Source organism: Mirounga leonina, unplaced genomic scaffold (assembly GCF_011800145.1).
Source record: "Mirounga leonina isolate KUSES-001 unplaced genomic scaffold, KU_Mleo_1.0 Mir_107, whole genome shotgun sequence".
NCBI lineage: Eukaryota > Metazoa > Chordata > Mammalia > Carnivora > Phocidae > Mirounga > Mirounga leonina.
In genome coordinates, this window is record NW_023270233.1 from 4,572,281 (window position 1) to 4,586,419 (window position 14,139).

The 14,139-nt window shown below is 42.3% G+C and overlaps 1 protein-coding gene and 1 pseudogene across 1 annotated transcript in view; both read left to right on the plus strand.

The window, feature by feature from the left end:
* Window positions 1–5,895: 5,895 nt before the first annotated feature.
* LOC118018846 (KIF-binding protein) overlaps window positions 5,896–14,139 on the plus strand; it is a 41,911-nt gene continuing 33,667 nt past the window's right edge. Inside the window, exon 1 of the mRNA XM_035017651.1 lies at window positions 5,896–6,418. Coding sequence (XP_034873542.1) covers window positions 5,993–6,418 — 426 coding nt within the window. The 5' untranslated portion in view covers window positions 5,896–5,992. The remainder of the gene's footprint in view (window positions 6,419–14,139) is intronic.
* Window positions 11,023–13,332, plus strand: LOC118018855 (annotated as a pseudogene).

The following is a 14,139-nucleotide window of genomic DNA, read 5'->3' on the forward strand; positions in this document are numbered from 1 at the left end:
TTTTTTGTGAGCATCTCTTCCAAAAATTCATTTACAAAATTTTAATCATTAAGTTTTGTGAATTGCTTTTTCCTTCTCCACATGTGCACGCTTTTCGGTAAGTACAGATCTTACATTTCTGGTGACTACATCGGATCTCATAGTATAGTATGCCACTATCTACTTAACCAGGACTCTAGATGGCCATGTTAGTTATTTACAATTTTTCACTATTATGTATAAATAACTCTAAAATGAATGTCCTTGTATAAATCTTTGCCTACTTGTCTGTCACCTGGAAATGTGTAAGATCTCCCTGGGACAAAGCTGAGGAAGTAATCCTGAGGAACATTAACACTTAAAAGACAGACATGTAATTTCATTGATTCCTTAGAATAATTCTGTTTCCCCCAATGGTAACATTTTACATAACCATAGAACAAGGATCAAAACCAGAGTATCAGCATGAAAGACGTTATCCCGTGGATACTTCTTTACACTGCTTTTTTTCCCTTTAATGGCATATCCTGGAAATCACGTCAGGTCTTAGAAATCTTAACTCTTTTTGTTTCATAACTGCATCGTACTCCATTGTGTGGAGCACTGTAGTTTATTCAACCATTTTCTTACTCTTAACTGTGGGCATGTAGATTGTTGCCAGTATTTTGCAGTTACACAATGCTACAGTGGGGAACCTTGTGTATATGTATTTTTGTACTGTTGGAGGTGTATCTTCATGGTATATTCCTGGAAATGGGATAGCTGAGCCAAAAGGTAAGAGCATATGTAGTTTTAAAATTTGACTTTATATGTAGTTTTATTATATGTTGGCAAATTTCCCTCTAGAAGAGGAATTCCTGCCTTGCCACTTATTTTGTGAAGAAGCCAGGCCATTTGTTTTGTAGATTCTGCCGCATTCTGAATTTTGCTGATGCATCTCCATCTGTCATTTAACGAGCTCTTTTACCTCCTGTATTTTTTTTTTTTTTTAAAGATTTTGTTTATTTATTTGACAGCACAAGTAGGCAGAGCAGCAGGCAGAGGGAGAGGGAGAAGCAGACTCCCCGCCAAGCAGGGAGCCCAATGCGGGGCTCGATCCCAGAACCCTGGAATCATGACCTGAGCCAAAGGCAGACGCCCAACCAATTGAGCCACCCAGGCGCCCCTTCCCCCTGTATTTAATGTAAATTGATAATCAGATCTAGAAAGGTACACAATGTCCATTTCTCTCTCTGTCTTTTCATGTTAGCAGAAAAAGATCATTACTGTCTACATGTATAATTGCATTAGGGTTCTTGCAAAATGGTGATACTCTATCATTTCTTTTTCATTCGTTAGCTGGAATACTTCTAAAGAAGGAAACCTGTCTTTTTTTTTTTTTTTTAAGATTTTATTTATTTATTTGACAGAGACACAGCGAGAGAGGGAACACAAGCAGGAGGAGTGGGAGAGGGAGAAGCAGGCCTCCCGCCGAGTGGGGAGCCCGATGTGGGACTCGATCCCAGGACCTGGGATCGTGACCTGAGCCGAAGGCAGACACTTAACAACTGAGCTACCCAGGCGCCCCAAGAAGGAAACTTGTCTTAACACTTGATACCCTGAATAGAATACTATTCCTACAGAAAGGGCAGATAAGTGCTGATTCTTTCCATTTCTTTCTTTCTTTTTTTTTTTAAGATTTTATTTATTTGACACAGAAAGAACGAGAGTGAGAGAGAGACAGAGAGCAAGCACAAGCAGGGGGAACAGCAGACAGGGGAGAAACCGACTCCCTGCTGAGCAAGGAGCCAGATGCGGGACTTGATCCCAGAACCCTGGGATTATGACCCGAGCCGAATGCAGCCTCTTAACCGACTGAGCCACCCAGGTGCCCCTATTTATTTATTTTAGAGAGAGAGAGCAGGGTGAGGGGCAGAGAGAATCCTCAAGCAGACTCCCTGCTGAGTGAGGAGCTGGACTCGTGGCTTGATCTAATGACCCTGAGATCATGACCTGAGCTGAAATCAAGAGTCAGATGCTTAACCGACTGAGCCATCTAGGCTCCCTTCTTTCCCTTTATTTATGTACAAATTTTCAAAATTACAGTTGGTTCCCTAGCTCCCTCCAAAGGTGGCCAGTGAGTATTTCATTGTTAGTGTTGATTCATGATAATATGCTGGATTTTTACATATTTGATATGACTTAATCAATGGTAGTTATTTTATTGATGTTCAAATTATCCAATTTTTGGCCAGCAAGAGCCTCTTTCTAGCTTGGTACCTTCTCAGTCCTTTTGACCTTACCCTCCTAGTCTTTGGTAGTTTCCTTGATTTCTGGTGGGACAAGATACCTGGGCGCATCCTGCCCCAGAACCAAAATGACTATTTTCTCCAAGGAATCATGTTTCCTTATAATGGGAAATGCTGGGGCACCTGGGTGACTCAGTTAAGCTTTGGACTCTTGATTTTAGCTCAGGTCAGGATCTCAGGGTCTTGAGACCAAGCCCCGCCTCCAGCTCCGAGCTCAGTGAAGTCACTTGTCCCTCTCCCTCTGCTCCTCCCCACCGTGCTCTCTCTCTCTCTTAAATACATACATACATACATAATCTTAAAAAAAAAAAAAAAGGACATGCCTAAACGGGCCCTAAATCAGGAAACCAAGACTTACGTTGTATCTTATATTATTATTTTTTTATCTGACTCATTAAATAGCTTAAGTTTGTTCTCAATTGTTGTCACTGTTGCTATTATACAAGTGATCTTGGGGCTCCTGGGTGTTGCAGTCGGTTGAGCGTCTGACTCTTGGTTTCGGCTCAGGTCGTGATCTTGGGGTCATAAGATCCAGCCCTGGGTCAGTCTTCAGGATGGAAGCTCAGTGCCAGTCGGCTTGAGATATCTATCTCCCTCTCCCTCTGCCCTTCCCCACTGTGCACGTGTGTGTGTGTGTGTGCACTCTCTCTCTCTCAAATAAAATAAATCTTTAAAAGTGATCTTTTCCTTCACTGTATCTTTTCCCCAATGAAAAGTTGTTGATTTTTATTTGTGAGTGGCCTACTTAACTGAACTTTTTTACTCTGTGTTCACTTGTTTTACTTTGCTTTTTCAGGAAGACAATATAATAATTTCCCCATCTTCTTCCCAACCATTATACCTCTTATTTTGTTCTTTTGTCCATTTGCATTTTCTGACGATTTCAGATCAGTGTTATATACTGAAGATGATACAGTCACACTGGTCTCATTAAGGAGTTTTCCATTAAGTGGGCTTTCTGACGTAAAAGACAAAGGAATTCGTGCTTTTTGTTGTTGTTTTCTTTCTTTGTTTTTGTGTTTTCTGAGGTGGGGAGGGGCAGAGGGAGAGGGAGAGGGAGGGAGACTCTCAAGCAGACTCCACGCCCAGCACAGAGCCCTAGACAGGCCTCTGTCTCAAGACCCTGAGATCATGACCTGAGCCAAAATCAAGAGTTGGACGCTTAACTGACTGAGCCACCCAGGCGCCCCAGAATTAGTGCTTTTAGTGTAGAGCTTTTACTGCAATGAAGGTAACTGGTAGACATTAGCAGTGGTTGGGCCAGGCAAGTTAACTCCCTTTCACTGCAGATGCCTTCCACTTTTTTGTCTCCGTTGTCACAGAGCTCAGCTCACTGCCCCATGGTGATCTGTGCTCTACCACCCACTGCACACCTTTCACAGGGACTGCTTTATAACATTTCACAGGGCTCTAAGAATGCTCAGCCCTCAAAATACCGATATACAAAGAAGGCCAAGAAAGGAATATACTCCCCATATAGCAGCCAGAGTTCTATCGCAAATTTCCTAGTCTCATGTCTTTGTGTTTTTTAGTACGTCTGTGTAAGGATTTTCCAAAAATCCTCATTTTAGTTTTCATCTAAGTGTTCTTCCAGTTAGATATGTAGAGGTCAGCACCATGTGTCATGGAGGTTTATTTTTTGAGCTCCTACTACGACAGCATAACATATTGATTGAAAGTGTGGGTCCTAGAGCAAAACTGCCTACTTCTGTGTATGACCTTTGGTAAATTATTAATCTCTATGGACCTCAATTCTTTTTTTTTTTTATTTGCGAGAGAGAGAATGAGAGACAGAGAGCATGAGAGGGAGGAGGGTCAGAGGGAGAAGCAGACTCCCCGCTGAGCAGGGAGCCTGATGCGGGCCTCGATCCCGGGACTCCAGGATCATGACCTGAGCCGAAGGCAGTCGCTTAACCAACTGAGCCACCCAGGCGCCCTATGGACCTCAATTCTTAACGTGCAGAACGGGAATAATAATAGTTGCTCACAGAGTTCTGAGGATTAGGTGATTTTTTTTTTTAATTCCAGCTAGTCAACATACAGTGCAATATTAGTTTCGAGGATTAGATGATTTTAATATATAGAATGTTATTTGGCTCATAGTAAGTAATTAGCTACCACTATTAACAGTGCCACTTGCTTTCCTATTCGTGATCAGCCAGGTACTGAGCACCTACTATGATTATTACGGTAGTTTCCTCACCAGTCTCCCTGCTTCTTTTCAGTCTCCCCACTTCTTCTCTATCCCCCTCCTTATTATTTCAGAATAATTCTTTAAGTCAGATTTTGTCACTCCTTCAAAACCACCCAATGGCTCCCATCTCACTCAGAATAGCCAAAGTCCCTATGGTGGCCTTAGGAACCCTACATGATTGGGCCCACATTGCTTCTCTGACTTCCATCACCTACTGCCCTTTCCGTTCTCTCTACCCCAGGCTCTTAAGAGGTCTCCCTGTTCCTTGAACACACCAGGCACGCTCCTGTGTCAAAGCCTTTGTATTTGCTCTTCCTCTGTCTGGGATATACTTCCCCTGATGTCTTCATGGCTCACTCTCTCAGAGGAAGAGAATGAGTTCCAGTTTCAACATACTGATATACAGTGGAACATTCAGGTGTGGTGGTTCCAGTTAGGAGATGGATATTACAGTCTGGAACTCCAGAGAATCATCGGGCCTGGAGACCCAAGTTTTGTAATAGAAGCCATGGAAATGCGTAAGATCTCCCTGGGACAAAGTTTAGGAAGGAGTCCTGAGGAACACTAACATTTAAAGGATAGATATTTAATTTCACTTCTTCCTTAGGATAATTCTGTAGAGATAAGTAATAGTATCACTTATGTTTTACCATGAAAAACCTGAAGCTTAGAGAAGTTAACTTATCAATTAGAAGCAGAGCTGAGAATCAAACTATGTCTATGAGCTTCTAAAATCGGTGCTCCTTTGTGTGTCCCCAAGCGCACAGAGCTAGCTAGCGCCTCATAGTTAACACCTCCGCCCGGCCCCTTCCCCCCACATTTGACTCGCATTTGACTTCATAACTTAGGAAGGTATGGAATGGAAAAAGCCACGCCTGAAGCGGCTTATCACAGGTCTGGGACTTCTGTGTTACGTTGGGAAGTTGTACACATACCTACAACCTTCTTCAGTGTTGAAGTGAAAACATTTGTCGATCACTGAGTGCTTTTTACGTAGTGAAAGCTAACTTTCACTCCAGAAGCTATATATTAATAATAAATGAATCCTTGTTACATCTTCATCCAGTCATGGGCTAGGTTATATATTAATATCAAAAGTTTTGTCATTCAGTTTATACCAACTAACGAGAGTAGTTAGGTATGTTTCTAATGTATTCTAACATCAAAAGTTTTCTGTCATTCAGGTTATACCAACTAACGAGAGTAGTTAGGTATGTTTCTAATGTGTTCTGTTAAAGGTAGAAGAACTTCTACGGGTCACGCGATAGAATTCATCACCGCAGAGGGTGGGGCTGGAGGTGGGACCACCCTCATTGAGAGCTTCGTTTCCATGACAACGGTTGCTGTGGTGCCCACTACGCCTTTCCATTGGTTACAGCCGAGCACATTGCGGGTCCTCTGGCGGACCTCATTGGTTACGGTTCCGCAGTGTTGGGATCTGTCCGGGGCCGTAAGTGAAGTGTCGCAAAGCAGAAAGAAGGCGGGAGTCCCGATTGCAAACATTGAGGACGCCCAGGCGGTAGAGGCCGCTATGGCGAGTCCTCCGTGGGCCGAGATTCGTGAGAAATTCCAGGCCGCGCTGGCTCTGTCGCGGGTGGAATTGCATAAAAACCCCGAGAAAGAACCCTATAAGTCCAAGTACGGCGCCCGAGCGCTGCTGGAAGAGGTCAAGGCGCTGTTGGGCCCCGCGCCTGAGGACGAGGATGAGCGGCCTCAGGCGGAGGAGGGCTTGGGCGCGGGGGACCACGCCCTGGGGCCGCCGGCCGAAGTGGTGGAAGCCGAGGGGCCCATCGCCCAGGGAGCAGTGAGGCTGGCGGTGATCGAGTTCCACCTCGGTGTGAACCACATCGACACCGAGGAGCTGTCGGCGGGGGAGGAGCATCTGGTGAAATGCCTGAGGCTGCTGCGCAAGTACCGGCTGTCGCAGGACTGCGTCTCCCTCTACATCCAGGCGCAGGTGAGAGCGAGCAGGGCCCACTGTCGTCGGCCAGAGGCGAGGGGTGGAGAGGGTCCCCACTCTCGCCAAGGCTAAAGGCAGATGTTATCAGGCACAATTTGACCCCGTGTTTTTGAAGCTTTGGAATGAACAGCTTGCAAATTCCACCGACATCACTTGCTGCTTCGCTTAGTCGTGGTCAACGCATTGGTTTCCTGAGACCCTACTACCTCATAAATGCCTTTTCCAGCTCTTCTCCACCAGTCCAAATCCTGTTCATTCTATTCAGAAGAAATCCATAGTAATTTAAATCTTAAGGTCTCGAGGAAATTACAGAGGATGTCCCGAGTGCATGCTTAATTTAAAACAAATTGTTCAAAAATCATCAGTTTCTGTTTTTGCCATATGTGTGTGTGTGTGTGTGTGTGTGTATATATATATATATATATATATATATATATTCGTTTGCTCCCCAGGGAATTCTTTAGATTTTTTTTTTTTTTTTAGATTTTATTTATTTATCTGGCAGAGAGAGACACAGCGAGAGAGGGAACACAAGCAGGGGGAGTAGAAGAGGGAGAAGCAGGCTTCCCCGCAGAGCAGGGAGCCCGATGTGGGGCTCGATTCCAGGACCCCGGGATCATGACCTGAGCCGAAGGCAGACGCTTAACGACTGAGCCACCCAGCCGCCCCTCCCCAGGGAATTCTTGCCGATTTTTCAAAACCCATCTCAAAACAGACTTCATACTTCTAGTGACTTTCTTTGGATCATTTTGTTCCGAACTTGTATCTTTGAATTCTTGTAATACTTACCGTTTCCCATTTATGTGGTCCTTGGTTTATTATTTTTATTTTTATTTATTTATCTGACAGAGAGAGAGATGGCGAGAGCAGGAACACAAGCAGGGAGAGTGGGAGAGGGAGAAGCAGGCTTCCCGCTGAGCAGGGAGCCCGATGCGGGGCTCGATCCCAGGACCCCGGGATCATGACCTGAGCCAAAGGCAGACGCCCAACGACTGAGCTACCCAGACGCCCCATGGTCCTTGGTTTATTAAGAAATAAATCTGACATTCTCTTCGGGAACATAACATTTCAGAATACAAATTTGTATGAACTCCTTTTATGTGCCAGGAACTTGGAGTAAGCTCACAAACCTTTACATCCAGTAGTTCCAGTTCTTAATATATGTGATCCAGGGAACATTTACCAAAATTGATCATATGGCCTCAAAGAAAAACCTCAGAATTAAAAAGGAAATTGTACAGGTCATTTTCTTTTAACATGACCCAATAAAATTAAAAGCTACACAATAACAGGAACTATGTCTCTTTTTGCACACTATTTATAACCTCAGTGCCTCCTCCATAGTAGGCCATTCTAAATATATGTCCAGTGGATGAATGATCTAATGAAATTCATAAGATGTTGAACTCAGACAAAACCTCAAAATTTTCTTTAATCATATGGTTGCCTAAAACCTTAATAAGCATTGAACAATTTCAACATCTCAAGAATAGAATTAGAAACCACCCTAAATGTAATATGGAATGTCCAGTATTTACTATATTTTGATTTTAATATGCACATTGTTTCATATCTTAATATGTCTAAAATCAGGATGCATCTTATAGCTGTGTCATAATTTACTTGGCAGTGTTTTCTTGTTGATAAAATAGTTGTCTTACAGATGGGACATCTTACATTCAGTGAATACAGTATTTCAAATAGCCAACCTTTTCTGAAGGGTGAATTATTTTAGGTATTCGTACTAAAATCAGGAAGAAAACCTTGATTAGAAGTTCTGGCCATTGCAGAGGCACCTGCGTGGCTCAGTCAGTTACGCATTTGACTTGATTTTGACTCAGGCCATGATTTCAGGGTTGTGGGATTGAGCCCTGCATAGGGCTTCACACTCCAGGTGGAGTCTGCTTGAGATTCTCTCTCTTCCTCTCCCCCTCCCCCCACTCTCTATCTCTCAAATGAATGGAAGAGGGGTGCCTGGGTGGCTCAGTCCATTAAGTGTCTGCCTTCAGCTCAGGTCATGATCTCCAGGTCCTGGGATCAAGCCCCGCATCTGGCTCCTTGCTCAGCAGGGAGTCTGCTTCTCTCTCTCTCTCTCTCTCCCTCTGCCCCTCCCCACTGCTCATTCTGTCTCTTAAATACCAAATATAAATAAAATATTTAAAAAAAAAATGAATAGATAAATCTTAAAAAAAAAGTTCTGGCCATTGCAATAATATAGAAAGCAAATAAGAGTTATTAATTTGGGAAAAAAATAAAATAATTTCTAAAAGTAACTATTTGCATATGTGATCCTTGTATACCTAAAAACTAAAGTCATCAGCTGAAAAACTATTAGAACTGTGATCAATTCAATAAAGTGGGAGGATATAAATAAATATATAATATTAATAGTATTCCTGTACATAAGCAATACTGGTTAAAAATACTATTTTTAGAAATTGCATTCACAACAGCAATATTAGAGGTAATAGAACTGATAATCCTAAATGGAAAAATATAACAGTTTCCTGGGTGGCAAGAATTAAACATAACAGTCATATATATATATTTTTTAAGATTTTATTTATTTATTTGACAGAGAGAGAGAACAAGCAGAGGGAGTAGCTGAGGGAGAGGGAGACGCAGGCTCCCCAGATCTGGGTCTGGATCCTAGGACCCTGGGATCATGACCTGAGCGGAAAGCAGACGCTTAACCGACTGGGCCACCCAGGCACCCACATAACAGTCATATTCTGATACTCATTTGTAGGTTTAATGCAATTTCTGCTGAAATCATAATAGTTTTTCTTAGAGCTTGACAAAATGAGTATGTGTATATGAAAGAATAAAGAAAAGTGAACATAAGAAAAAGAAAAATGCACTAAAACTAGCTTACCAGGTACTAAAACTCTACAGAAATAATAATTTAATTAGATTAGATTAAATGGTAATTTAATTTAATTAGCTAGTACCTAGTTTACCAGATACCAAAACTATACGGCAATAGTAATTTGTCTGTGCTAGTGTGTTTCTAACTCTCCTGTTTGGTTGATCTTTTTTTCCAGTGACATTACCACACTAGAATTTTATTACATTTAATATTTGCTATATAGGATGGGAGATTTTGTTTTAAAGATTTTCTTGATTTGTTTATTTTAGAGAGAGAGCATGCAAGCAGGGGAGGAGCAGAGTGGGAGGGAGAGGAAGGGAGAAAGAATCTCAAGCAGACTCAGCGCCAAGTGTAGAGGACACCGGGCTCCATCTCACAACCCTGAGATCATGACTGCAGCCAAAACCAAGAGTCTGAAGGTTAATCAGCTGAGCCACCCAGGTGTCCCAGTGATGAGAGAGTTGATCTCACTAATAATAAAACAAACTAAAAAAAATAGAAAAATTGGATCAGATTGGCAGAGATTATTAAAGATGGCTTATACTTGTTACTGGAGAGACTATGAGGAAACAGGTAATATCTGTTAGCATTATTGTTAGTGGAAATACAAATTCATAGAACTTTCTGAAGATCAGTAGGTATCAGAATTCTGGAGTCAAGATTTTGACTTTAAAATTCCGTATCAGGGGCGCCTGGGTGGCTCAGTCCGTTAAGCATCTGCCTTTGGCTCAGGTCATGGTCCCAGGGACCTGGGATCAAGCCCCGCATCGAGCTCCCTGCTCAGCAGGAAGCCTGCTTCTCCCTCTCCCACTCCCCTGCTTGTGTTCCCTCTCTCGCTGTGTCTCTCTCTGTCAAATAAATAAATAAAATCTTAAAAAAAAATCAAATAAAATTCCTATCAATATCCTAAAATAATATTGGGACAGGTATGCAAAGGTATGTCAGCATGGATGTTCATCACAGCATTGTCAATTAAAAAAAAACAAATATCAGTCAGTAGCTATATGGTTAAATAAATATGGATACATCCAGGGGCGCCTGGGTGGCTCAGTCGTTAAGTGCCTGCCTTCGGCTCAGGTCATGGTCCCAGGGTCCTGGGATCGAGCCCCGCATCGGGCTCCCAGCTCCGCGGGAAGCCTGCTTCTCCCTCTCCCACTCCCCCTGCTTGTGTTCCCTCTCTCGCTGTGTCTCTCTCTGTCAAATAAATAAAATCTTTAACAACAACAACAAAAATATGGATACATCCATACAGAAGAACAGTGTGCAGCCACTAAAAAATAATGATACATATTTGTTAATCAAAAATATCAATATTGGGGGCGCCTGGGTGGCTCAGTTGATTGGGCGACTGCCTTCGGCTCAGGTCGTGATCCTGGTGTCCCAGGATCGAGTCCCGCATCGGGCTCCCTGCTCGGCGGGGAGTCTGCTTCTCCCTCTGACCCTCCTCCCTCTCATGCTCTCTGTATCTCATTCTCTCTGTCTCAAATAAATAAATAAAATCTTTAAAAAAAAAAAATCAATATTGGGGCGCCTGGGTGGCTCAGTCGTTAAGCGTCTGCCTTCGGCTCAGGTCATGATCCCAGAGTCCTGGGATCAAGCCCCGCATCGGGCTCCCTGCCGATGAGCCTGCTTCTCCCTCACCATCTGCTTGCCTCTTTGCCTACTTGTGCTCTCCCTCTCTCTCTCTTTGTCAAATAAATAAATAAAATCTTAAAAAAAAATTAAAAAATATCAATATTAGGGAGGGGGAAGACTAAGGCATGTTGGGAATTAGGTAGAATGATTCTATTTTGTAAAAGACTGTGTGTGTGTGTGTGTGTGTGTGTGTGTGTGTGTGTGTGTAGGAAAAAGTTTGAAAGTAACAGCTCATGGGAATTTATGATATTCTGACTGCTTTGTCTCAACCTGGTGTTTCCTTCCTGGGAAACTATAGAAATAGAAAACCTGGATCCACATTAGATTATCAAAAGAGACTATCCCCTTCTATCTTCACTGGGTTCTGGAGGCCTTAAGAATGATTTTTCTCCTTGGGGCACCTGGGTGACTCAGTCAGTTAAGCATCCGACTCTTGATTTCAGCTCAGGTCATGATCTCAGGGTCATGAGATCGGGCTCTGTGCTGGGTGTGGGAGCCTGCTTAAGATTCTCTCTCCCCCACTGCCCCCTATTCACCCCCCACACCTCGGGCATGATCTCTCTCTAAAAACAAAACAAAAAAAAGAATAATTTTTCTCCAGTTTTCCTTCCAGTTTTTGCTATCAGCAATATACACTTGCATTATCATCTTTTTTTTTAATAAAAAAGTATATTTTTTAAGTAGGCTCACACCCAGTGTGGGGCTTGCACTCCTGATCTTGAGATCAAGAGTTGCATGCTCTACCCACTGAGCCAGCCAGGTGCCTCTCATCTTGAGTGAAATTTAACTACTTCACCTAAGTAAAATTTCCTAACAAATTAGGAGATTATTCTCTCCACTCCCAGGATATAAATGTATAAAGAGTAGCTTTTGTGTGTGTTTATAGCTTTACTGAGGTATAACTGGCATACGATAAACTGTATATCTAAAGTACATGAGTCCCTTACCTTGGAGCGCTGAAGTAGTGGGAGGTCCTTTGCCCACGGTGTGAGCCGGAGATCGAAACAACATAAACATTAAACATTGCAGCTGCCTGAGACTGCTGGGAATTTCAGGATGACAGAAACTTCTGAAGCAGTTCCCAAATTTGAAGAGATGTTTGCCAGTAGATTCACAGAAGATGACAAAGAGTACCAGGAGTACCTGAAATGCCCTCCTGAGTTCCCTCCAATCGTTGAAGAATGGAATAGCAGAGCTGGTGGGAACCAGAGAAATAGAGGCAATTAGTTGCAAGATAACAGACAGTTTAGAGGTAGGAATAGTAGACGGAGGTGGCCAAGGGACAGTCGATCCAATCAGTGGCATGGATGGTCCTGGGGGTAACAGTTACCCGCAGCACAGACAAGAACCTTACTACCCCCACCAAAATGGAAGTATGGTTACAACCAACGGCCTCCCTATGGTTACTACTGATGGAAACGTCAGCAGCTTTTAGTAAAACTGTTTTCTCTGTTACCATGACAAAAGTTTGTGTGTATCTTCTGTTGGTCATAGTTTTACATCTGATTTCAGAGAGTGGATTATTAACTTTTTGGAACTTGTGACTTTAAAAAAAAAATGAGATCTTACTAGAGATGTGATTGTTCAGTATGCCCCTAAAAAGGTTGTGGATTATGTTGCCTGACTTCTACCTCAGATTCTTCGTTTCCTGACTTAATAGTGCTTTGAATTTGGTGTCTGTTTTCTTTGTTTGACCTCCAGGAGTTCTGTCTTTCTTTTACACAGAAATAAAAATTCTAAAGTAGAAAAAAATAAAGTACATAATTTGATGAATTTTGACATATGTATATACCCATGAAACAATCTCTGCAATCAAGGTATTGACCGTATCCATTGACCATATCCATCTACAGGCTTCCTGTGCTCTGTAATCCCTCTCTCCCTCCTTTATTCTCTCTCTCCCTTCGCCTTGGCTCCTCCTCCGCATTTTCTAGAATTTCATAATGGAATCATGCAGTGTTTCTCTTATTTTGGTCTGACTTCTTTCAGCATCGTCATTTCATTGCTGCATCTGAGATATTCATGGTTTTTTTCTTTTTTAGTCTGTTAATATGGTGAATGACCTTGATTGATTTTCCAGTGTTAAACCAAACTTTCCTTCCTGTGGTAAAAATACACTTGAAGTTTTTACCGAGTAAAACTTCGGTGAAATACTACCCTTTTCTATATATTTTTGAACTCCATTTGCTGAAATTTTAATATTTTTTCATATCTGTGTTCATGAAGGATATCAGGCTGTAGTTTTCTTGTTATGTCTTTGGTTTAGTATGAGATGGAAAGCGTTCTTTCCTCTACTGGGCAGAGTTGTGCAGAGTTGGTATAATTTCTTACGTTGGTAGAATTCACCAGTAGTACCTTTTTAGCTGTTTTTATTTTTATTTTTATTTATTTTTTGACAGAGAGAGACAGCGAGAGAGGGAACACAAGCAGGGGGAGTGGGCGAGGGAGAAGCAGGCCTCCCACGGAGCTGGGAGCCCGATCGGGGCTCCATCCCAGGACCCTGGGATCCTGACCTGAGCCAAAGGCAGACGCTTAACAACTGAGCCACCCAGATGCCCCTATTTTTTATTTTTTTAAAGATTTATTTATTGGGGCACCTGGGTGGCTCAGTTGGTTAAATGTCTGCCTTCAGCTCAGTTCAGGATCCCAGGGTCCTGGGATCAAGCCCCATGTTGGGCGCCCTGCTCAATGGGGAGCCTGCTTCTCCCTCTCCCTCTGCCTTTCCCCTCCACTTGTGCTCTCTCTCAAATAAATTAAAAAAACCTAAAAAAAAAAAAGATTTATTTATTATAGAGAGAGAATCTCAAGCAGACTCTGTGCTGCATGTGGAGCCTGATGCGGAACTCGATCTCATGACCCTGAGATCATGACCTGAGCTGAAACCAAGAGTCAGATGCTTAACTGTCTGAGCCACCCAGGTGCTCCTAGCTGTTTTTATTTTATATTTAATTTTTTTCCTACCTAGTTTGGTATCCTGAGGGCAAGAACATGATGATGCTCTGTGAATGATATAGTAGTTTCTGGTGTATTTTAGGATTTATATTATATTTAAACATAATTTATGTAGAATGTCAATAGTAGTTATTTTTGTGGAGTGAACATTTAAAAAACCACTAACATTATGTGTCAATTATATCTCAATAAAAAGAATTGCAAAACTAAAAAACAAAACATTACATTATTAATTTTTAAAAATCAAATCAGTTCTAGATTT